Source organism: Sabethes cyaneus, chromosome 1 (genome assembly GCF_943734655.1).
Source record: "Sabethes cyaneus chromosome 1, idSabCyanKW18_F2, whole genome shotgun sequence".
In the NCBI taxonomy this organism is placed as follows: domain Eukaryota; kingdom Metazoa; phylum Arthropoda; class Insecta; order Diptera; family Culicidae; genus Sabethes; species Sabethes cyaneus.
Window position 1 is genome coordinate 172,769,045 of NC_071353.1, and position 26,143 is coordinate 172,795,187.

Sequence of the window (26,143 nt, forward strand, 5' to 3'; positions counted from 1 at the left end):
AACACGTTTAAATCGTGAAATTATATAAGGCATTTGAAAATTTGTTTTCAGATTCGTTAGGGGTAAAATGCGCCTAGGTGTGTACAAAACGAACCACAACAAAGGGTCAAAATGCACCACAACAAATTGGCAAAATGCGCTGTCTGTTTTATTTTAATGCAAACCCGCCACGACTCAGAACAGCGTGAGGACCTACCTACTTGTTAAATCTGTTATTTCGGATCGCGGTTTTGCAATCGCCAGGTCCATCTTCGCTGGCGCGGTCGATTTCACACAAGGGTTTTTCTTGGTACCTTGCCGGCAACGCGTCTTTCACTGTTTTTCACTGGTTTTAACTACCGCCGCAAGTGGCAGGCTCCGGCCAAGACCGACGGTGGGTTTTTCTTATGTAGCTTCGCGACATCTTAGCCGGATTTTTCGGAGCGAATCAGAATTAAAACAACACTTTGCCTTTTGCTTTTACCAACGCTTTGACGTTTGCCTAAAAGTGTATGGGCTACTAGATCGATTAACGTTTGTTTGCACTGCAAGTAAATTCATGCTTCTCACGGCGCATTTTGCCCCGCTAGAACTTGTTTAAAAAAATCGTTTAAATCACATAAATAATAGTTCAATTAGGCAATTTTACGTTGGCTGCTGTATACCGAGACCATTGTTCAAAACAAGAGCCATTTACAAATACGTAATATTGTTTATTGGTGGCGTAATGTCTTACGAAAAAAGTTGCGAAAATTGTAAGAAATAAGCCTGCAAATATTTTTTTTGTTTATTCATTGGATTTATGTAATTTAGAAAGCTTATATGCTCAACACAAGTTTGTAATGTAAAATAGAAGCGATTGGCACCTTAATTACAGTTTAAAAGTAAGTAATTCGTGAAATATTACAGCGGCGCATTTTGCCCCGACTGGGCATTTTACCACCAGTTACCCTAACTAGAATAGGTCTATCTTGGGATGCAGGGCAGAGCAAGGCCTGCTACAATCATCAACAGGTTTCTCACTTGACACCAGAGTGAGAAAGCTGAAAACAACTCATCGGATCAGATAGAATGAAAGACATAAACGCCATTAGAACGACGAAACGGTGAAGTATTGGAAAGTTTCGGTAAAAATAACTTTCTAGGCTTAGGCAATTATTCTGTTGATACGTATTTGATTGTTCGCTAGTATTTATTACACAACTTTTGGGCGCCAAAATTATTGCAACATAAGGATCAGCAAGCACTACTGCACTAACTGCTGCTGTGATAATCTATCATGTTTTCCCCCTGATTGTTGTTCATTATTCCGTTTTACTTTTTCGTATTCGTATTCGATTCAACCCCAAGTGTTTACCAGGCGTGACATTTTAATTTTGTCGATTATTTATTACAGAAGATTGCAAACCGAATTTGGGTATGTGGCTTGCAACCACGGCGGTTTGGCAGTTTCTGTTACAAAGCAAATTTATTTGTTTGCTCAACCTTGCTTTCGTTCAGTCTGACACGATTGTAAGCACGGGTTTAACGTGTCTTCACAATGCTTCACAGTTTGATAAGAGAAACAAGCTCTAAAGTGTCTAAAGGTTTGTTGTTTTATTCGTGTATAAAATCGAAAGGAATAGAAAAAACTGAGCTTTACCGTTACGATATACATACTGGTTGGAAGTTGGCGTTGTGCGTTCTTCTGATTGACTTACAGTTTAGTTTTTTGATAAGCAATTCCCAACAAATGATATGATTCGAATTTTGGAAATTATTTCTAGACCGACTTTTTTGTCTATTGCGTACTAATGATAACATTCGATATAAGTTTAACCAACTGCAGGGTTACAACTATTCACTAAACTTGAGGAACACAAAAACAGAATCAAATAATGGCTACTTGTTTATGCATAAACAATAAACAGTTGATTGATTGTTTGAGGGAGGAAAAACCGCTAAATACGATATATATTAGTATCAGTAATAGATTTTTGTGGTTAAATAATTGATTATTTTCGGCTTATTTTAAGCACTAAAATCGTACTAAATAAATTATATGATTAGATTTTTTTACCACATATTTCTTCTTCATACCAAAAAGTTTACGTCGACCGTCTACTGGTTTAATTCAATCTACAATTCGAGTAGGTTTCTTCAGCGCTAGTCACAACGGTTTACAGCCTTACCTTCAGCGATTCCATTCGCTGAACGATTCTTCGCTTGAGTTCCGCATATCTAAAACGAACCCATCGATATTATTTCTCAAAATTTACCATAAAAAATAATCCAAAAGTAAGCCTCACTTCGTTCTTATTCGGAACAGTTCCCGCTGTTCTTCCTCGTGATAGCGTTCGAGTATTGCTCGGCACTCCGGGATGGAGAGGTTCAAAAACTGAGCCACTTCACTACTGCTCAAATTGAAATCGATAAAACAAACACGGGAAATTATGAGTTGACCGATTTCTGTTTAAAAGACACAAAACACAAAGGAAACTCACCTAATTTCCGGCGTTTGCTGGCCATCCATAAGGAACAGCTTGGCAATATCTTCGTGTGGTCCAAGAATCACCCGCGCCACCAGCGGATAGTCGTCCTCCTTCAACTTCTTCTGTTCACCGTTGTCTTTCACAACAAACAGCGCAAAATTTTCCGCCCGGCTCTCGACCTTGTACTTTTCCAATAGAAGGGTGATCACCTACGATGAGAAAAACCATCCAATAAAACAGTTTTCGACGGTCAAATCCGACCGCAAGAACCTACCCCCTGAGTATTGAGCGTCGACGTTACCCAAACGTTCATCTGCGAGCCGTGAGGTGGCGTGAAAAACGACGTCTCCCGATTGTAGTAGTGCCCATTGATGGAACATCTACGCTTTAGCTTGGTTCGCGATCGTCGATTACCGGAGCGACGCTTAATAGCCGTCGAACCAGTTTTCGGTGGCTTCCGCAGCACCACCCCATCTTCCGTCGTGGTCACCGTCGTCGTCGTCGGCGACGACATACTAACCGTCGTCAAACTTTCATCCGTAGTTGGACTCACAACGTCTCCATTCTCCACCGGTGGTTTGTCATCGTAACAATCCATCTTAATTCGAATCGAAGTTTGTGGTCGGTTCGAAGGTTTCAACGTTTCCGTTGCTTCGTCGTCACTGTCCATAAAACTATTGCCGGAATAGTTATTACCGTGGGATTTCGAGCGCAACAACCCGCGATCACCGGTCCAACTGTCCGTGTCCGTAGCAGGCGACGTTACCGATCCGGAATCGGACTGGTGACGTTGGTAGGCAATGTTCGACGTCCGTTGCCCATTCGCAGTCGTCGGTCCTCCGCCGTTGGAAAGCTTTCCACCCAAAGGCTTCAACGTGTCATCATTAACAACGTGGAATGAGTCTGCAAGTAGAAAACGGGAAAACAATCTAAGTAACCTCTGAGTAGAGAAAACAACATTCCAGCAAATTTTTCGGTTCGTGCTAGACGTCAAAATTTTTGTTTCTGCGAAAAAAAATTCAGAAATGTACTGCATCGGTTTTCCGTTTGACTCGTGCTGCCTGCCGAACAGTATCTGCTGCGACGGATGTTGCTCACCGGCGTCGTCTTGCTGCGGACCATGTGGCGGTAGCTGCGTGGCACCTTGTGGACCCTGTTGCAGTCCGTGCGGAGGCCCCCGTCGAACGCGCTGTGAACCGCTGAGTCAGCCGATTCCTGCCGTCAGTTGTGCCTTTGTGTTTCGTAATGCCCACTATGATTACGCAATGCGACTGAGGAACGCCGGATTCTACGATTGAAGCCAGGGTCGTATTGTTTCAAAATGGATTGAGGCAGTGAACCGGAAGGAGAAACAAGCATATCGGTAAAGAAAAGATGCGGAATAAAAATCTTCCGATGGAATTGAAACGATTTTTATTTTGGGTGCTTCTTCTAATAGCAAAGTTGGGGTTTTCGTGGTTTCAATTAGGTTATGTTCACCGACATCTATTTTATCTGTTTTATATTTCTCCTCGGCAAATGTTGCAAATTGATGCAAATGACGTCTTAGCTCGATCCTGCGCCGAACGAATTATGGACTACCGTTCTTCAGTCCCCTCGAAAACTAGCTAACCATACGTCGTCCTCGACAGCGCACATCCATTGGGTGCGGGCTCTACCCCGAAGTCTACGACCTCTTGCTGGTTCTCTGCTGAAAACAGTTTTGGTTACTTTTTCATCGGGCATTCTAGCCACATGTCCAGCCCGCCGCTGTTTGGCACATTTTACTACCTTCACTTCGGGGTTCGTGCATCACCAAGCATTGATAGCAGAATTTTACGCTCAAGAACCCCAAGCGTTCGTCGATCAATTTCCTTCAGCTTCCATGATTTATGTCCGTAAACGGCCACCAGGAGAATTATTGTTACGTAGAGCACTCGTTTTGTGCCCATTTGCAGACTAAGGAATTTCAATTGGCTGATAATCCCTAGAAAACCCGATTCGCTGCTGTAGTTCGTCGCTTTACTTTGCGGCTTACACCGTTGTTATAACATGTCACGTGCGTACCAAGGTAAATGAATTGCTCCACTATCTCATAACAATTTATAACCAATCCCACTTCGGCAACAACACCATTAAAAAGCTCAAAGGCATCTTCTACTGCTTTACGGTTGATTCTACTGATATCAACGTCATATGCAAACAGCATGTGAAGATTGCGATGATAGTTCCGTTCCCTTTCACGTTTGCTCCTTGTATTGCACCTTCCAAGGCAGTGCTGAATAACAGGTTAGAGAGTCAGTCGAATGCTTTCAGCGTCGTACGAATCAGCTGAACTAATTACACCAGAAAACTATGTTCTAACATTATCTGCTGCAGTTCATATAATTTGACTGAAGCGTACGCCACCTTAAAGTTCACAAACAGATGATGAGTCGGAAAATTGTATTCTTGGAAGTTGTCCAGTGGCTGACGCTGATGGGTAAATATGAGATCCGCCGTGCAGCGACCCTCACGAGCGACCATCTTGGTACTCTCCGGCAAAGGACTCCGCTAACGGGCTCAGTCTACGAAATAGGATACGAGAAAACAGGTTATAAACAGAATTGAGCAATGTTTTACACCCAAGCCGGTATCCTGTTTTAAATCTAGGCCAAATAAGGTCTTCCAACCACTCCTCCGGCATCAAGGTGAGTTAAAATAGGTGATCTAGTTTTCACAGTTTGTAGAAGAGAAGTGTGCGGAACGATTGGTTAGCAACCATCGACGTTGTTTATACATTCAACAGTTTCCGCATTGAAAATTTCGGTGGTCGTCAAGAGTAACCCAGCGGGGGTGAAAAACAAATTTGAACATCAGAAAACCTCTCTTGACTAACCTTGTCCGGCATATTAACATGAGACTCCATAAGCATGAGACTCCAAGTTTGCTTCTTCTCATCTGTCACTTTCTGGCATTCTGTATCAAACCAGCTGGTACGCTGTTTCCCACCCCGTAGTTGTTTCAACAGCATCGCGAATGTTTCTCCCAAACCCACCTATATCTTCTTATTCTAATCGTTTATCCTGCTGTTCTTGCGTTGATCAAGCTGTCTGGCGTATTGCGCTGTTACACGCCATCTACCGTGAGCCGCTGCATGTTGAAACATAGCGTACTCTCAGTGCGAGCCTTCGCCGCGTTCGACCACCTTGCGCAAATCTTACACACGACGAGATAGTGGTCAGAGTCGATATTTGGTCTCACCGAAAAGACCGTGCATCGGTGATATCCGAAGAATATTGACCACCAATCAGCACATGATCGATCTGAGACCTAGACTCTCCATTTCGATGCCTCCAGGTGTTTCCGAATATTGAGACGTGGAAGGTACTACGACTATACCTCCGGCCGCGACGACATTTATGACCCTCAGACCGTTATCATGATCGACAGATAAAAGCCATGGCTTCCAATGACAGGATTTTTTTCCATGTTCGGACTCAAGACTTTTACACTGTCAAGAGGCTTCATCGAGGTAATATAGAACTCAGCATGAAGGAAGGGTAATGAGGGGCCTGAGAATAAACCCAAGCTAAGGTCACTTGGTATCAGGTATCAGCATCTTTGGCTAGAGCAGCACGTTCCTCACGGTCACATGACATCGAATGGCCTGATTCTACTAAGATTCGAACCCACGACCACTCGCGTATTTCTTCACGAAAAACGCCTTGACTTTTCTTTTGAGAATCAGGATGTACAAATTAGTCCGGACTGTGGTTCGGTTCGAGATGGTTCTGGCTATTATAAATGCATCCGAAATACGGAATAGGCGGAATGAATTTGCAGTGGACAGACGATTATTACAGAAATCGATCGTAATTTGTTAATATCGATAACAGCAAATCATTGTCGTTTTCGGTTTGGTCCTTTGTGCCTCGAGGAAGCCACTTTGCTTTGCTTTGAACGAGCTTCCACAACTTTTTCCGAACGTTTACGTCTTTATTCATGCCAATTTTGCGCATATACGCATATTTCAGGATACCATACACCAGTTCGTCGGTTTTTGCGAAATACTTGGTCTCTAAGTGGATCTTTTCCACTTCGTTCGACATACTGAAAAGATAGTTGCGAAGACAAATTCACAGTTTAGCTTATTTAAACACCTTAGCGGAGACTGGATGACCCGTAAACTATCATTCGGGGTCTTAGATCTCGATTGCAGGACTGACCGCCTTTCATTACTTAACCGGATTCTGAAACGCAACGATATTAGTACTTATTATGGAAGCCGTCAACCCCTTCGCCGCAGTCGAGCTATTGCTGCCAGCGTAAAACGGTCGTCTCGATCCTGCGTGTGGGTGTGGAAAAAAGGGTTCCGTAACCTATCTCACGGCAAGTACACACCATGTTCTTTTATGTCATGCCAACTAGCGAAACTAGAAATCAACATATCCTAGATGTCCTGCTTCTGATGCTATTTGACAAACCGCTCGCTTGGCATTAAGATATGAGCTTCGCGTTTTGAAGTCTCTACTAATGCCTTTGACGACGCCCAACCATATACCGTCGTTAGTTTTGAACGCGCATGACTGCTACTAGGTAATGATCCAAGTCGACATCGTTGGTCAGGTGATCTCCAGGTGGCTTTGTGGATATAGCTTTGGATGACGAGTTGGACAGGTTGGAGCGCGCCATGATCAGCACACCGATTAATTTTTCGAACTGGGCGGCTCCGATCGTAGTCGTTCGCAAGGCCAACGGCAACAATAGAGTCTGTGGGAACTACTCTACCGGTCTCAATGATGGCCGGCAGTCGTAATAAGCTAGGCAACTGCACCGTCTTCAGTCAGACTCGATCTGACGATTCTGATGCTTTCCTCCAGGTAGAAATCGACGAAGATAGTTGTCACCTTCTCGCCATCAACATCGCTCCAGAGGCATTCCAGCAGCTGATAAACACCATGCTGGCTGGTCACTTGTGGTTATTTTGATAATGTTGGCGGAAATTCGTCCCCGTGATGAGAACTTTCCGCTGCCCGTTGCATCAGAGAGCTGCTTAAGGCCTGCACCGAATTCCGTTGGTCATAAGAATGATGGCAAGCATTCACAAACTTCAAAGAGATTCTAGCTTTAAATTTGCTCATTATGCATTACAATCTGAATCTCGATATCGCACAGTAACTGCAGGCGCTTCTTCTGCCGGTGTTGATGCCATTACTTACTTGTCCCTATTTCGTATGACAAAGCCTGCGTTACATAATTCCTCCATCTGATTCGGTCCATGGCAACTAGTCTCCAGTTCCGCGGCCACCAAGTTCCCGCCCATCAGCATACAGGGTATTGTCGTTATCGTCGGGTCACTGTTATGCTCGGGCCATCACGATTTTACAGTTTTAGTAACTCATGATATCTATGATACAACCATTGTAATAATTCTTACCGTGATAGTTCACTTTTCACAATATTGTGAGTTTCAATCGTGTATTCATAACACCCATACTGAATTCAGTGACTAAATCATACAAAAAAGTTTACCAGGCGCAATGAACTTTTCTTCAAGAAATGATTCATGAAATGCAATTATCGAGATAAATTTTGAAAATGTATGAAATGTGTTGTGCTGCACACGAATACTATAGAAAAATCCCCTCCAGTAAGGTGTTTGGGAAGGCTAAGGTGAAATACTAGAAAAGCGCTATTTGTAAAGGTCGGGCCACTTGAGTAGTCATGGTTGGGCCACCATACTTTTAAGCGCAGAAGCGCAATAATCGCTAGAGAATGTCAGTCACGTAAGATGCGATGAAATAAAGCAAAATTATAACGATAAATACCTATATTTTTGTAGTTTTTTTTTTTCATTATAGTTGTACACTTCGGAAAAGGCGATTGTAGCAATATTGATTTTACAAAATCGCCAAGATTTCGCAAAAATGCAACTAAAAATAGGGTATTTGTACTTATATGAACCGTTGTTCACGGAATTCATTCTTTTCATGTCTCTATATAGAATTTCAATACGTATGTCTTAGATTTTCTGCGGTGGCCCAACCTGTACAATATGGCCCGACTATGACAACATTTTTTGTCTTCACGTAAATGCCTATAACTTTTTTATTTTTCAAGCAATCAGTTCAAAACTCTCCGGAAATATATCTTATTCTTAGAGCTTTGCAGCGATGTATTTAGATTTCCAAAATTCGAGATCTATTGTAGCCAATGATAAGTCTAGTAAGCTTACCCGGAAAGCCATTTTCGTCCAGAATTTTTCATAGCTCCGACAAGGTTTACACTATCATACGCAGCTTTGAAATCATTGAATCATTTGCTGCCCAAGTTTCTGATTGTATTGTTCCACATTTCACAAGGGTGGCTCTAGGCAGTATAATTATTTTTATTATTATTAACCTTAACGCTGAACCTGCTCGTTAAACCAGCTCACCGTATAGGGTATGACATTGATAATGTCTAAGAAGCCATTCCGATATAAAAAAGTGCGATTGAATGATTCTTGAATTGAACGATCTTCAGCTGTACCGATAGGGAAAGTCAGGCTGGAGGCTGGACGAAGATACTACGTACTACATCAAGTTCTTGGAGGCGGCTAAATCGATAAGTTTTAGGCCATTTTCGCTCGTTTGTTTCTTCCTTTTGACCAACTTGAGTCCTCGATGACGATCTCAATATAAATCGTGCTCCAATTTATTTTTGTCACCGTCGATCAAGGCGAGAGCTGTGAACGTTAATGATTTTGTAGTTAGAAAATCAGCTCTTAATTCTCCGACTGGACATCACAGGCTTGATTAGCCATCATCCGATTATTCCCTTCTGCATCTCGTCCATGACAATAGAAGCTGTATGATGCAGCACTTTTGGTAGAAGGTATGATTATTCCTATACGTATCATCTCCTTTTAATATAACCCCGGCATCGCTATAGCGGCTCCTTTCTGGGAAATTTAGAGACCGACCATTTCGCGTTCCAAGCTTCCAATCAAAAGTCTGCTTTCGTCTTCTGGATCTTTGCCGCTTGTTTTAACTTGCAAGTCCCACAAACACGATTGCATCATCAGAATTCGAGGATTGGCTAGAATTGTTGGTCGAAGCATCGAGCAAAATTACAAGAAAAGATGGCAATTACAGACGTGTACCTGCGGAAACCAATGTGAACATTAAGGTTCCTCATCCGATTATAACATCGTAAAGATGTTCGATCAGAGAAGTGTTAAACTAAGTTGATAATTGTTTAGAAGGAAAAGCTAGACAGTCGGAGGTGCTGACTGTGATGCTTTCCGGAGTAAATAAAGCTAGCGAGGTTTTCGAGCTCCCAAGAGTCCATCTTACAATTCGTGGTGTGTTTCTTCCGAAACTTCCCGTGTTAGTTTTGGCATCGTTTGAGGGTTTACCACTGGAATCCTACGATAGTTATCTACGAATTCTAATAGAGATTAACAACGGTCGATTAAACCATGCGCCACTATGAAGCGTAGATCCCGGCTCCGAAGCATGAAGTATAAGGAGGAGAAGACTAAGCGTAACCGTGGGGAAGTATTTACGTCCGAATTTGCACTACCAAATGCTTGTCAGGTAAGGGTTTCTAGTTGCTACCGAATCTAATAGTTCACTAAATCGATTACTAATGAAGAGTGGCAAATGTTGCGATGCAAATGAGAATGAAATAGCTTCTGTAGCATGGTACAGTGTGCCTTAATTAGATCCAACATTCTTTTAGTCCCCTTTTAGTCCCGCTTGTTTCGCTGGCATAGAAACAGCAAACGTCGAAATGCAACCGTAGGAGGAGATTCATTCCAATATCTTTCACAGCATCAGCATCACGCAATTTCCGATTTACCGGTGAGGTCAGGACGCTTCTCCAAGTAGAAACAGCTCCTTCGGTCAACTGGGAACGTTTATCTTTACATTAGTAATCTTCTCAGGCCCATCTCAGGTTTTTTTTCACAGTTTTTACACACTGTGGAAATTTTTTACAGTTTTCCCACGGGTGGCAGGAAAAGCCATCTACCGGTTAATTCAAAATCAGGCTGATAAAATATCCTATTTAAAGCAGTCAACGTTCCGACAAGGATTACCCAAGTTTGTCATCAGTCGAAAGATGATTAGCTGGATTCTGAATAAGTACCGGGTTGACCAAATTTTGCAAGTTCGCTGCTTCTAAGTGCTCACTGTAATTCCAGTTCGTCAGAATTTTTTTTATAGGAATACCTACATACACTTTTTATGGGTAGAGTTGTTTTCGAAACACTGAGTTTTTCCAGGTTATGTTTTTTTCCATGCCTTAGCAAACAGATCAAAGCATGCCGCTTTTTCACTACTAGTCTGGTACCATCTAAAGAAAAGTGTCAACCTAAATTCCGGTGCAAAAAAAATTAATTTCTCTTTTCTGCAAACTAAAATGTCCCAACAACCAATGTTCTTCGAGACCACCTACGCAGCGGACTACATCCGACCGGTGGCAAATCGAGAAATTGTTCTGCAACGCGAAAGTGACCCAAATCTTCCACCAAGCTGTTTCTCACCCCCTCTGGCTTGCACGACACCCATCAGTCCACCGGAACCACTAGTCACCCATCAACGGACCGGTTACGACTGCGGCACCAATCAGTTCCTACCGAACCTATGCAACAGTCATCCGATCGTCTACGAAGACTTGCAGCATAATTCCGTTTGGATGCAGCAAGCCGGTCAGTCACCAATCAAATCCACCTACCAGATCGATTACGACCATCTACCTGAGTATCAGCTTGGTCCGCACCCGGAGGACACCAAATATTACATTCGCGAGTGTAACGGAACTGCCTGTAGTGGCCTTCGCTGCTGTGCCGGTGGCCTGTGCTCCTGTCAGCTGTGTCCACCCGGCGAAAGTTGCCAGTACCCCGATCGAAACACTGAGAAAATCTCCAGGATTCCAAAAAGCTACATAACCTTCAGCCACTGGCCTGAACGCCCATACCAGGATGGGAAACGGCTAACCGAGTACCAGGATCGGATCAGCCGAATCGGAGGCATAACGCAACGGGAACGCATTCACGACCACAGCTGCTGCGCGATGCCGGCCACTTGCCATCACGAGTTCTTTTTGAAAAAATCAACAGAATAAACTTTGTAACTTACCGGTTATGTTGCCCTGCGGGAGCGAAAATACATTTCGACACTGCTCATCGGACAGACTCCGGTTCATCACCGATTCGTTGTAGAGTTTCAGCGAATCATTTATCCTAGCCGGGTCAATGGGTTGGTTGAGTTTAAGGGTGCCATCGGTTGTTCCCAGATTTGCTGCTCCGTTGATGAACTCCTGGCTGATTTGCATCTTGAATGCTTCGAAATCGTGCGAACGCAGCGTTCCCTGAGGGGTTTTGAATTCCTCGTCCCCGTTTGTGGTTGTTGTGTTGCTATCCGTTACGGTTGACGAGGATGATTCGGACTCGGTGGCCAGCTGAGGAGTGAGCGTCTTATAGTCCGTATCGGTAACGCTGTCCGATGCCGGATCGCTTCGATGAGAATTATCTCCGTCACAATCGGCAGCAGTCGATGATGGCAACGGAGAGGGCATGGTTCGATAGAGTTTTTCTGTTTCATCGGTTTTTCGTTCGATTTGCAGCAGATCGTCCAGTTCGTCCCATTCCTGCTTGACGTCCAGCTTTGGAGGCAGCGTTACGAACTTGGTCCCATTTTGAGCATGACTGGGTGATACTTCTTTTGAGTTTTCCCCCGAATTGGGCTTCGAGGAGCCAATTGAGGTTAGATCCGATGAAATGCTAAGCGTGTCATAGGACAGACTCTCCGATATCGTCGTGGTATCGTTGCCATCTCCTGCCTCCGTCAGGCTGGAACTCATCGGATCGCTCCTCGGATGGTCGGGGTTGAGATTCTCTTTGTCCTCCAGATCTCGCATAGCCGAAACCATCGAGCTGGGATTGCTGTAGCGATAGGAATTCCGCTTCCTAACCGTCACTACCGTACGCTGGTCATCGTCCTCTTTGAGATGAATAATCCCCTGGACGCCCCAGTAAATTCTCAGCGAACCTTCCAGCACTATGCGTCCGTTTACTTCGCGACTGCGAATTTCCTGGCTTTTGTTGTTCGGAAATTGATTGTACAGCTTCAGTTTGGCCTCCAGATGGGCCCGGGGAATCACGGGGCCTGTCGCACAACCGCCGGTCGGCGAACGCCCGATAGCTTGTTTCTTCAGCTCCGGCTGGCCGTAGCTTTTGTGCGATTCCACGCGCGTCCCGTGGCCAAACAGCTGCGGTCCAAATAGAGCACCATAGCAAGGCACGTGACAGTACGGAACACCTTTGTGCTGTGAATGGGAAGAAAGAAACGAATTGATTGAAATTACTAATGTTCCAGTTTAGATATAGAATTGTTCACTTTGTATTAATCGTTTAAGAGAAACATAAAAATCTTTAAATAATTTTTCACTGCTTTCCTATGTAACACATTTCTAGTCATTCAACTGAGCACACTAAATGAAACTTTTAAATAATTAAATAATTTCCTACTGATATAAGGGTAACAATTCGATACCTGAAAGTGCTGCTCTTTTGGTATCAGTCAGGATAAGTTCGCCTACTGCGTGAGCTCCTAAATAAGTCGGATTGCGCGCGTGTGTAACTTTACTTCTGTTCCCTCCGCAGAATGCTATTTGCATAACCATATCTGAGTGATCTGAGTGTTTGTTATCTGCGCAAACAAATCTTCGTAACTCTAGCTAACTGAGAACGATGTTTGTTTTGGACATTCGAAGCTGTTCACTTCTAGAAGTTATCCAAAATAGGTGCGAAAAAGGCGTTCTATTGCGAGCAACTCTTTGAACGCAAGCGCTTTTAAATAAAAACCATTATTAAATAAAAACAACTCTTGCATGCTCGAAAGCCTAAACCGACTACGGTCGGTTGATTCGGTAATTTATATTCAAACCCGTGGGTGGAATATTAATTTGCACCACTATAGCATTTCGATACATTACGATACGAAAGAGGATAATAACTTACTTCGGCGTGCTGTCCTGGATTAAGTCGTTTTCCACATTCCTCACAGCGCAGACATTCCGGATGCCAGTCGTAACCTAAGGATTGCTTTCGCTCAGCTGAAGATACAAAGGGGACATGTTTCGAATTAGTAAGTTTGTTAAAACAAACTCAAAAAATAAAAACTCACCGAAAAATACAGGTTTTCCGCACTTGTGACACTTCCACATTTCCAGGCGAAATTCCGAAATTACGTGTTAAAAACAAAAAAACTAAACCAGCTTTTCAAACAAGTTTCTCGATTCCTGACGACCCAAGAGGTCAATCTTTACGCAGTTTCTTTTGATAATTTGAAATCATACAGGAATAAATACATATAACAATGGAAACACATTCACCGATCAAGTGCGAAAGAAAAAAGTTATCCACAAGAGATTGCGTTCACATTTTCACCTAGCAGCGGGTGATGAGCGATCATTTCACACGATCACGCACAAAAAGAAAACTCGCAAAACGGCAGCAAAATAAACGCGAAACTGTTTAGTTGAAAACCGCAGGAAAATAAAAATTGCTGACAAAACACATGAATAATAATTATTATATAGAGCTTATGGCGTTTCGACTTGACCGTGGCGACTGGCACTGGCAGACAGGGATGCCACATATAATTCTGTGTTTTTTGTTGGAAAAATCTGACAATCTGTACGGCGAGAAAAAATATCTGTGCAAAAATCTGTCCAATACAAAACAATGAGAGTGAAAGAGACAGAGAGTCATTTTGCTGACTATTTCCGTCTCTTTCACTCTCATGTAAAAGCTCAAAAATCTGTTTAATCTGTGTAATTTGGCGAAAATCTGTATTCTATGCATACAGATTCTGTACAGGCGATTTCTTTCAAATATCTGTTAAACACAGAATAATCTGTGCATGTGGCAACCCTGCTGGCAGACAGGCAAAGTTGAATGAAACGAACGAACGAAAGACGAAACATGAATGACGACAAAAAGGAATCTGCTAATTTGACGTTCACCCTTTGACAGCTGAACAACAACTCGGATGGTGCTCGAACCAGGGTTGGGATAACATTAAAAAATTTCTTTTCCTGAATCAAGAAAATGAAGAATATACTTTTCATTTTTATTTACTTTGAATTTTTAGTCACTATGAACAAGTTAAAAATTTGTTCAGATTAAGCGAGTTCATTTTTAATCGGAATATTTTCACATGTGCGCAGCCTCTGAATTTTGAATGTGCAAGATTTCTCAACGTCCGGATTGCAAAGGATAAGAACTCCAGTTGACAATAGTAAAGGAATTCGCTTAAAATTTTCCTCCATGATCAGACCCCACTCCAGCAAACAAGGCCCGTGTGTAGTCCACTGCCACCGCAAATGGAACAACCGGAACAACAAACCGGCTTCTTGACAGCGATCAATTTTCGGTCCTCCCGAAGCACACTTCTGACTTTATTAAATTTCAGACTTCTGAAGGTAGAAACATGGCCGCCAATCAAGGTGGCAAATGTAACAATTGAACCTGAAAGAATTGAGCTGAATTTGCAGGCTTCCTACCAGCTGAATTAACGGACTGCAGCAGCAAACAAGGATAGTTTTCGGAATCTTTTCCTGGTAGTCCATTTTGTCAATCGGATTTCCTACGGATTCGACAACAAGCGTCAGCAAATAACTAGCCCGGTCGCAGGGGTACTGATCGCCGACTTCCGACCATCACGTACGAATACCGACCCGACAAACATTTTTATTTAAAAGTGGTTTATTTAACTGCTGCATAGCTAAAACCAATGGAACAAGCGCTTGATGGGCTGCTATACAACAAATATATTACAGCCATCAAGCGTTCCGATAAAACTTTAGCTGGTCAACCGCAAGCTGTTATCTCCATCATCAGCAGATAACTACAAACGTTAACTATCGCCTGCTGCCGAGCTTCAATCTGAAAGCCAACGAGACCATTGAGTCCAAGGCCACAACAGAGGTGATGTGTGCAGCGATCACAGCAGCGTTACTGCTTTTGTCTGGTGGAATCTACACAGCAAAAACTTCAAACCATGAATGACTGTACTTATGCAAATCTGTTGCCGTGTGAGGTTATTCTTTTGAAACAGCAATCAAGGCACCGCTGAAAGATTTTTTATCAGTGTTAACATCAACCCCAAACAGCTTCCACGCGCTGGAATCCCTCCAGCGAGCGAGTGAGTGCCGTCGTCCGAGCAGGCACAGTCCCCGTTCAACAACATCAGGTGAGTACCTCTTCTCAAATAGCCTCGGATGTACGTGGCTACGTAGTTGATATGATGTAGTAGGTACGTAGTTGATCCTTTATTTGTGATGATGTATGGATCTCTTTACCTCCATTCCAAGAAAATGACGAACGTCTCCCAAATCCGTCACGTTCAAATGGGCTTGAAGACTCTTGAAAATTACATCAAACTTTTTCTTCGTCTGCGTCATGATGACCGTATGCACTTCGTCAAAGTAGATGAAAATATACGACCATACACCATAAACCTTAACTGCGCGTATATACAGCCATGGATCCGCCTTCGCTGGCTAGAATCCCGTGGCCTTGAAAACGGAATTCAGTTTCCGGTTCCATACGCGAGCTTCAGACCGTATAGACGTTTCCAAGGTCGTTTTCAAGGACTCTGTAGTCCGCCTTAAACGGTATACGTTTCGTTCGTTATCTCTGTGGTGTATCGTTCCAGTTGGCGCATGTGAACGGTTTCTTCTGGTGCGCGACTTTGTTTTACTTCCCGTTTTACCTTTTTCTTTGGCTTTCTTTTCTTCTTTATTTGTCCCATTTTCCAGTTTCGTGTTCCATTTTTCTCTTTTTATATTTCGTTTTACCTTTTTTCCGTCTTCCTCGGTTTCTCTGTCGCTTTTTTTACTCCCTCGCTATTCCTCTTTCCCTATTCATTTTTCTCTCCTGTTTTCCCACCTTTTTTGTCACGATTTCTGTCAGACCCGTCCTCCTATTTGTCTCGTTTTCCCTCATTTTCGCTCTACTTTTTTGTCGCGCTTTTCGCCCTTTTCAATCCTGATCTTTCCTCTTGTTTTTCTTTTCTTTTTTCAAGAAACTACGGAAAAAATAAAAAAAAAAACAAAGAAAATGAGAACAAACTGGACAGAAAACAACAAAAAACAGGATAGAAAAGGAAGAAGACGGAAGGGGAAAATATGGGAGCAGAAAAATGGAGAAACGAGAACAGAAAAAATGGAGAGAGAAAAAATGAACGGTAAACAAAAGCGATAAAACGGACAAAAAAGCAATACATAGGGTAACCAACCTATTTTGGACCCCATCAGCAGCTGTACATAATTTGGACACTTGCATTTGATTTTGCTGTAAGTGTCCAAATTATGTATAGCTGCTGAGTGGGTCCAAAATAGGTTGGTTACGCTAAAAAGGACGGAACGGAAAAGACGAAAACAAAAAACGAAGAACAAACGAAACAATAGAAAAGGTGTTGAAAGGACAAAAACCAAGATCGAAAAAAGAATAAAGACGAATAAAAACGGAACAGAACAGAAACAGAAAACGACAAGACAAGTCTTTCTGCAGAAAAAGACGCAACGTTATAACATTCGATTATAAAATGTCTGCACCAAGTATCAACCGTGTAAATACAGTGAAAGATCTGGGCATTCTACTAGACAGCAAATTGAGTTTCGCACAGCACATTGCGTTTACTACTGCCAAAAGCCTATGCTGTATTGGGGTTCGTCAAACAAAACACGAAGCAATTCCAAGATGTCTACTGCCTAGAGTCGTTATATTGTGCACTTGTACGGAGCATACTGGAGTATAGAGTGCTTGTGTGGGCTCCTTATCATGCTGTGCAAGTAAATCGAATCGAACGAATCCAACGCCACTTTGTTCGATATGCACTACGACTCCTGCCCTGGCGCGATCCTGTTCGTCTACCGCATTACGAAAACCGATGCGCGCTTATCCATCTACCGACGCTGACAACTAGAAGGACACTGCTGCAACGGCTTTTTGTTTTCGACCTTTTTGGCAATAATATCGACTGCCCCGACTTGCTGAGCCGTGTTCCAATCAACGTGCCTCCAAGCCATATGCCCAAAATAATCCGTTTAATGCTTGCTGTAGAGAGTTTGACAATATCTTAGAGTGCTATGATTTTAACATTAGTAAAATAACCTTTAAACATAGAATAAGTAATATGTAGGGACAGTCTATACGAATTAGTCGAGGACTTGTAAATAAATTGTGAAATACCGAATCACCACTAGGAAATCACCCATTACGCCAGCCTCGATGTTCGACCCACACCCGTCTTACCTGTTAGACACTTGCTCACGTAATGGATGTTCTGCTTGCTCGCGATCCGTTAGACGATCTCAAATCGACGAAGAGAGCATGCAATATAGAGTGGCGGACTCTAGGTCGACTTACCCCGCACATCCTCCTTCTCCTCCATAGAAAAATATGGACATACAATTTTATAATGGCGAATTATAAGGAACCAATCTCTTAGTGCATTCTACAAATATTTTCCAATATCACAGAAGTAGTTACGATACGATTTGTTCGAGGATATACTTAGAGTAAGGAAAGGAAGAAAACGATTTGGATTACGAAGAATTTAATAATCAAGGCTGAGATTCAAGATCATACCTTACTTTCTGTATACCTTGATTAGTATCCAAGCGCTATATCGTTGCCATGCTTCTGTTATTCGGGCATAGCAACCTAACAACAAGTAGTGAATCATTTTCCAGTCGAGCTCTGAAGCAAGAAGATTCAATTTTCCACCAGAATATTTGAGAAGCAAAAAACTTTATGAAGCAAGAAAACTGAAGCATGAAAAACTGAAGTATGAAATCTTTTATTGAAAATAATAGTAATATTAGTAATAATTATAATATTTACCGATTTCATAAAACCGTTTATTGACTTTCATTAGGGCCTCAAGAATCCTTTCCCACTAAGCGAACATATTCAGACAAATAAGATGGAGTTCTTTTATCCCTTGTTGGCCGCTGATTACCATCTTTATTACCATCATTATCATCACCGGAAAGATTCGGATTAGATGTCTTCGGTTCCTGCGTGCTTGCCGATTTTTGTTCGCGCCAGCCTTGGACCTTTTTTGTCTGCGATACGTGACGTCGAAGTTGTTGGCCGTCGGAATCGCAAAGAACCAAACTACCATTACGTTCCTGTGACACGACATAGCGCTTCATTCCGAATCTGCTATCTCCTTTCATCCGGCTCTGGCGTTCTACGATCACTGTGTCACCTGGCTTTACGCTACAGGGTTTAGCGCCTCGTCGAATGTCCTCTCGTTCCTTTGACTGCAATTTTGCTTCGCGATCTCGTGCGTTGAATGCTTCTTCATCATGATTCGACTTTCCTTGCTGAAGCAGTGGTAAACCACGCTTAATTTTCCGACCCATCAACACCTCTTCGGGCGACAATTTTGTAACTGTGTGATCTGCAGCGTTGTAAGCTTGAACCGCAGCTTGCAGTTCTTTTTGATAGTTTACACCTGTGGACACTGCAGAGGACATCGCTTTATTTATTACTTTCATAAATCCTTCTACCAAACCATTTTGCTGTGGATAGAAGGGAGTCGAAAATATAGCTTGAATGCCACGTTCGGAACAATAGCGCGAATATTCCTCCCCGTTGAATGGGGGCCCATTGTCCGACTTCATTGCTCTCGGGAAACCTTCCCTTTCAAATATCGAGTCGAGTACTGCCTTGGTGTGTTCGAATTTCGTTGATCTAACAGGACGTGCTATTGCATACCTAGATCTTAAGTCGATGACAACTAATATTAGTATGTTACCGAATTTTAGGTATGGTCCGTTAAAATCGAGTGCAATGGTCTCCCAAACAGCTTTGGGTGCGAATGACCTCTGCATGGGAGGTGGCCTCTCTGGTCTTCCATTAACAGCACAGGCAGCACATGATTTCACCCAACTTTCCGCGTCCTTTGCCATTCCTGGCCACCACACACGTTTCCTTAGTATGCTCTTGAATTTAGCTTCCAACGGATGTCCGGTGTGTGCTACTTCAAGAGCCTTTAACCGCAGACTTTGGGGTATAACCGCGCATCCATTTTTGACCAATATTCCATCCGAATATCGGAGATCAGTGGCAATAGCTTTGTATCTCATTAGGCTTCTTGGCCACTTTCCTATTTCCAGAGAGTGAATTACCTGAAGGAGTGTATCGTCTTTATTTGTTGACTGCCTTATTTCCGACTCAGTGAGAAATTCAACAGAGTGTGCCTCCAAATCGCATATCTCCCACGGGCTAACTCCTTCGTTAAAGGCTTCGTCTTCTCCGTCATATAGACGTGAAGAGGGATCGGCAATATTTTCACGGCCCCGGATGTACTGTATCTCGTAATCATAAGGGCTCAACCGTAGAGCCCAACCATCTGCTCTCGTCAGGGCTCTTTTTGATTCTTCGCGCGCTCTTCTCAGGATGAATGCCATTCCCTGAGCATCTGTGCGTAAAACGAAATGTCTCCCTAGCAAAAAATAAGAGAAATGCTCCACAGCCCATACAGCGCTCAAAGCTTCTCGCTGATTCTGAGCATACTTTTTCTCCGTTGGAGTTAACGATTTTGAAGCGAAACTGATAATCCGACAGATTCCCTCTTCATTCTTCTGAACCAATACTGCCCCAAGCGCGCGTGGAGAGGCATCCGTATACAAGTAGGTCTGATCGCATTCCGAAAAGTAGCCGAGAGACACCGTGGAGTGGATAATACGATTTTTAACTGTCTCGAACGCTTTTTCCTGTTCACTACCCCAACTCCATTTTTGTGATGAGGCCACGGCCCACAAAGGACTGGAGATATCCGCGAAATTTTTAATGTGCGGGCCCACAAACGAGGCTAACCCAAGAAAACTCCGAAGTTCTAACGCAGTAGAAGGCTGTCGGAATTTTTTAATATCTCGAACTTTTGATTCCTCAATGTTAAACCCGTTTTCATTAAGCTCGTGTCCCAAAAATTTTATATTTGCCCGGTCGAATTCGCATTTATCAGTATTCAACGTAAGGTTATTCGACCGCAAGATTTGCAACACCTTTGACACAGTCTTCCTTAGCTCCTCGATGGAATTAGCGAAAACTAGTACGTCGTCTATGAACACTATTTTATTCCCAACATCTTTAAGAATACGCGTCATTTCTCGCTGAAATATCTCAGGCGCACAGTTGACACCGAACATTAAGCGAGTAAAACGAAACATCCCGCTTTCCGTTAGGAACGTCGTCAAATCTCTGGATTCTTCGCATAATTCAATATGGTAGAACGCGTTTGAGAGGTCGAGCTTAGAGAAAAACTTGGCACCGTGTAGTTTTATCCGCATCTCGTCTATCAAAGGCATTCGAAAGTATTCCCGCTTGATGGCTTTGTTTGGGGCTCGCATGTTCACCACCAAACGAAAGTCATTTTTCCCTTTAGGAACTGCAGACATGCCACTTATCCATTTCGGTGCTGTGGTAACTTTTTCAATTATCCCCCGTGCTTCCATCTCTTCTAGTCTTTGGCGTGCGCCGTCTCGATACGCAGCGGGAATATTATAATATGCATTACGCACTGGGGGTATTGATTTATCGACGCTAAACTTCACCTTAACCCCAGGCATTTTAGGGAATATTTTGAATTCACAATTATTAACCGTTTCGCCTACTTTCAGAAGCTTCATCGCCGTAGCTCTGCCAAGTAAAGAACGTTTGCCTTCTCTAATGACAATGAAGTCGGCAATAACCGATGGTTTGATGCAACCAACTGCCTCGATTGTTGCAGTGAACGCGCATTCAACCTGCATTGGTTTGTCGGAGGCATAGGCTTGCAGATTCTTGTCGAATGACTCCTCGATTGGTACAATTCTGATTTCCCCAGCTTCCAATTGTTTCTTCAGGTTATCCCAATCGGCACCTCCCACGACATTTGCATCAGCTCCAGAGTCTATCAAGAATCTGATCGGATTAGAGAACCCAACTCGGCAATCGATTAGAACGTCTTGAAGGGTTAGTGCATTGATTTGCTACAAGGAAAAGAAGCATCAAAAAAAAAGAAAAGCGTAGGTACTCGTAGCATATTATGCTTTCTAATATATTAAACATACATATTCCTATATTAGTCTATTACCTGTTCCTTGGAATCCTCGTTGTTTACGTTATTTGGGAAAATTTCGGCTTGCACCATGTTCACACGGCGGTCGCGACATGCCGCTGCAAAATGCCCACGTGTACCACACAAGTTGCAATTTCTAGTTTTTGCTGGACATTCACGACCTCTATGAGAAGGACGAAGACATCTTGGACACCTGTTACGGCGACTCACAGGGACTACGTCTTTGTTAGATGCCGTGCGATTCGAATAAAAACGCTTTGCTGGGACTACGTCTCTGTTAGATGACGTGCGATTCGTGTAAAAACGCTTTGCTGGAATTTCAAACCTATTTTGATCCTCAGCACTGCGTCTAAATCGGCCTTGCGAATTGGAACTGCTACTCGTCGTTAACACGTTGGATTCAATTACGGGCGGCATGGATTCAGCATGAAACGCTTCTCCTCGAGTTGCTGATTGCACGATGAAATTCGACTCATAACCGTACATACGGGAATCTTTCTTGAGATCTTGGTTCTGGATTCCTCTCAAAAGTTGAGTACGAACGAAGCGGTCCTGGTCATCCGGGCTATAGCCACATAGTTGGACTTTCCTCGTCAAACGTGCGTGGAACTTTACGGCGGACTCTCCTTCCTGTTGGTGCATTTCTAGGAAACTATCATGCTCCGCAGCTGGATCCGTCAAAGACTTTAAATATCGATCTATGTTTCCCACGAAAACCTCGTAGCAATCGTCGTCTTGCGAATTCGGACGTAACTTGGCTGCCCGAACGATACTCTTCAACTCATCTCCCATCGACAATAAGAGAAATTCTACGCGCCGCTTTGGATTTCTTATGTTTGACAACGATGATGCTATCTCGAAGTCTTCAATGATGGAAGTCCATGCTTCCCACATTTTAGGAGCTGGAACGTTCTTCGGAAATGGCGTGATGTTGTCCCAACGGATGATGCTTTCGTTAGCTATTTCGGCTGTCGCTCGCGGCGTGTTTACTGGTGTGGAAGGATTTCCTTCGTGAACGTTGTTACGGCCCCTGGACAGCTCTTTGATGACGTTTTCTAATTCCTTCACCCGGTTTTCTAATTCGATCTGAGGATCCGGTGCGACGATTGAATAATTCGCGAACTGGTCGCCAATTATATCATCGGGATGGTCACAAGTAGGTGCACGCACATACAACCCTTCCACCTCATCGGGACTCGAAAATTCATCCATGTCACTTTCGGGGGTGACCAATGGGGCACGGACATATTTTCCTGGAGATGACATTGTTACTATTTTGGTTTTCCGTTTACTATTCTGAGAAAGAAAATAAACCAAACGATACTGTTTAATTGATTGCTTCCTACTCCAGCATTTTTACTAAAGGCTCTCGACAGGCATTTTTTTTTTACAAAGTTAATATTCCTATATTCACGGTCAGATTAGACAATTATATTACTCGATTACTTCCGAGCCAGATAATCTAGGCTTCCTTTCCACTGTTCACTAGGCCTGCTTTTTTTGCTCTGTCATACTCGCTCATGTGAAACTCGGCGGTCCTTACCACTCGCTGTTTATTTAAAATTACTTGTTGAAGCGGTATTCTAAACTCATTCTATTTCTGCGGTCCTCTAAACACGCTTCACTTTTGCGGTCCTCTAAACTCGCTTTGCCTTACACTTCAACCTTTGCGGTCCTCTAAACTCGCTCTGCCTTACACTTTTATTTTTGCGGTCCTCTAAACTCGCTTTACTTTGCGGTCCTCACAACACGCTATACTTTTTACTTTCATTTTTTTCCTTTGCGGTCCTCTAAACTCGCTCTACTTTTGCGGTCCTCTCAACGCGCTTGACTTTGTGGTCCTTCGACACACTATTCGGTAACTTCTGTGGCGGCTGTTACAGTGGTTTTAAACTCGCTCTAGGAATAATAAGCGGTCCTTCTTAACGCGCTTCCGGTTCACAAAGCTAGCGGTCCTCTAAACTCGCTTCTTTACCTCCATTAAACATTTTCCTGCTAAGTCTCACGGTAGCCATTTTGTTCAAACATGCCTGCACAATATATTTGCCCACTTTAGATTGCTTACGTAATGAGTGATTTCCTCTTAAAATTGAACCATAGCTTAATTCAAGTTCGTCTTTTCCTTTTCGCTATCATGTTAAGAAGCAGCGAAATAAACCTGTCATGGTCGCCAAATGTGAAATACCGAATCACCACTAGGAAATCACCCATTACGCCAGCCTCGATGTTCGACCCACACCCGTCTTACCTGTTAGACACTTGCTCACGTAATGGATGTTCTGCTTGCTCGCGATCCGTTAGACGATCTCAAATCGACGAAGAGAGCATGCAATATAGAGTGGCGGACTCTAGGTCGACTTACCCCGCACATAAATAAATAAAGAATGACACAGGAAAAGAGGAAAACGGGCCTAAAAACGAGGAAAAAGAGAAGAAAACCATTTTTTGGCCATTTCTGTCTCATATTTATTACTTACTTGCTTAGGTGGCTTGTCGTCCTAAGACAAAGCCTGTTGAACAAAGTTTCTCCATGTAACTCGGTTGAGGGCTACCGCTCTCCAATTCCTCGGACATCGAGTACTCTCCGCCAGATCTCGCTCCACCTGGTCTAACCATCTTGCTCTCTGCGCTCCTGGTCGTCTTGTTCCTACCGGATTTGAGGCGAACACCATCTTTGCAGGGTAGTTGTCCGGCATTCTTGCAACATGCCCTGTTAATCGTATCCGTCCAGCTTTAGCCACCTTCTGGATACTGGGTTCGCCATAGAGCTGTGCGAGTTCATGGTTCATCCTCCGCCTCCATACTCCGTTCTCGTGTACACCACCGAAGATCGTTCTTAGCACTCATCGTTCGAAAACTCCGAGCACTCGAGCATTGTCCATGTTTCATGCCCGTGGAGAACAACCAGTCTAATAAGCGTCTTGTACAGGGTGCACTTTGTACGGGGACTTAGTCTGCTCGACCGCAATTGCTTGTGGAGCCCATAGTAAGCACGACTTCCGCTGATAATACGCCTCCGAATCTCACGGCAGGTATAATTGTCCGCCGTTACCAGTGAGCCAAGGTAGATAAATTCATCGACTACCTCAAACTCATCGCCGTCGATCAATATACTACTGCCCAAGCGGTGTCGCTCGGTCTCGGTTCCGCTGGCCAGCTTGTACTTTGTTTTAGACGTATTTACCTATAACCCAATCTTTTCTGCTTCGCGCTTTACTCTGGTGTTACTGTTCAGCCACCGCCACAGATGTTCTGCCGATAATATCCATGTCATCGGCAAAGCAGACGAATTGACTAGATTTGTTGAATATCGTGCCCCGCGTGTTGATATCCGCTCGGTTCATAACACCTTGTAGCGCTATGTTGAACAGCAGGCATGAAAGACCATCACCTTTTCGAAGCCTTGACAATCCACCCGAAATTCGAACACAGCACTGTGTACCATCCATCGTAGATTTAATCAGTTTGATGAGCTTCCTGGGGAAGCTGTTCTCGTCCATGATTTTCCATAGCTCTTTCCGGTCGACAGTGTCATATGCGGCTTTAAAGTCAACGAATAAATGATGCATGGGAACTCTGTATTCACTGCCCTTTTGGAGGATTTGCCGCAGTGTAAATATTTGATCCGTTGTAGACCGACCTTCGACGAAGCCGGCTTGATAAGTTCCCATAAATCTATTCGCAATTGGTGATAGACGGCGGAAAATGATTTGGGACAGCACTTTATAAGCGGCATTGAGAACGGTGATCGCTCGATAGTTCTCGCAGTCCAACTTGTCGCCCTTCTTGTAGATCGGGCAGATAACCCCATCTTTCCACTCCTCCGGTAGCTGTTCCGTACCCAAATTCTAACAATTAGTCGGTGTAGACAAACGGCCAGCTTTTCTGGTCCCATTTTAATAAGCTCCGCTCCGATGCCATCTTTTCCAGCTGACTTGTTGTTCTTTAGCTGCATGATGGCCTCCTTAACTTCGCCTATCGTTGGGGCTGGCACCTCTTTCCCGTTTGTTGCACCGTCGAAATCGCTTTCCCCGCCGCCATGTTTCTCCGCTTGGGCGCCATTCAGGTGTTCGTCGAAGTGCTGCTTCCACCTATTGGTCACCTCCCGACACACTTCGGCTCGCGGCACAAAGCCTTTGCGGGATCCGTTCAGTTTCTGGTACAACTTTCGCATTTCCTGAGAACGACGCAGCCGCTCCAACTCTACATATTCCTGCTCTTCCAGGTAGCGCTTTTTCTCCTCATCCATCATTCTCCTACATTCATCGTCAAACCAATCGTTCCGCTGATTCCGGGCCACATGCCCGATGGAGCTCTCCGCTACACTGCTGATGGCTGTTTTGATAGTGTTCCAACAGTCCTCGAGAGGGGCTTCGTCCAGCTCGTCCTCTTCCGGCAGCGCAGCTTCGAGTGAATGCGCGTAGTTTGCGGCGACGTCTGGCTGCTTCAGCCGCGCGAGATCTAACCGAGGCTGGCGTCGGTACCGAATGTTGTTCACAACGGAGAGTCTTGGGCGCATCTTAACCATCACTAGGTAGTGGTCCGAGTCAACGTTAGCGCTTCGATAGGATCTGACGTCGATAATGTCTGAGAAGTGCCGAC

At 43.7% G+C, this 26,143-nt stretch overlaps 1 protein-coding gene across 1 annotated transcript; it reads right to left on the reverse strand.

Annotated features, from left to right (window-relative positions):
* Positions 1-1,157: 1,157 nt before the first annotated feature.
* On the reverse strand, positions 1,158-14,021 carry LOC128733437 (uncharacterized). The gene is made up of 7 exons (XM_053827020.1): positions 13,586-14,021; positions 13,420-13,514; positions 11,537-12,725; positions 2,725-3,353; positions 2,463-2,659; positions 2,268-2,372; positions 1,158-2,199 (listed from the first exon to the last, which is right to left on the reverse strand). The coding sequence occupies exons 1-7, from the start codon at positions 13,623-13,625 to the stop codon at positions 2,139-2,141; spliced, it is 2,316 nt and encodes a 771-aa protein (XP_053682995.1). The 5' UTR covers positions 13,626-14,021; the 3' UTR covers positions 1,158-2,138.
* Between the last annotated feature and the right edge of the window lie 12,122 nt (positions 14,022-26,143).

Excerpts from the sequence above, each read along its gene's own strand:
- LOC128733437 (XM_053827020.1), bottom strand. The coding sequence starts at position 13,625 with ATGTGGAAGTGTCACAAGTGCGGAAAACCTGTATTTTTCG. Across the intron at positions 13,515-13,585 it reads CGGAAAACCTGTATTTTTCG|CTGAGCGAAAGCAATCCTTA; the intron begins GTGAGTTTTTAT and ends TTGTATCTTCAG. Across the intron at positions 3,354-11,536 it reads CCCGCAGGGCAACATAACCG|ACTCATTCCACGTTGTTAAT; the intron begins GTAAGTTACAAA and ends TTCTACTTGCAG.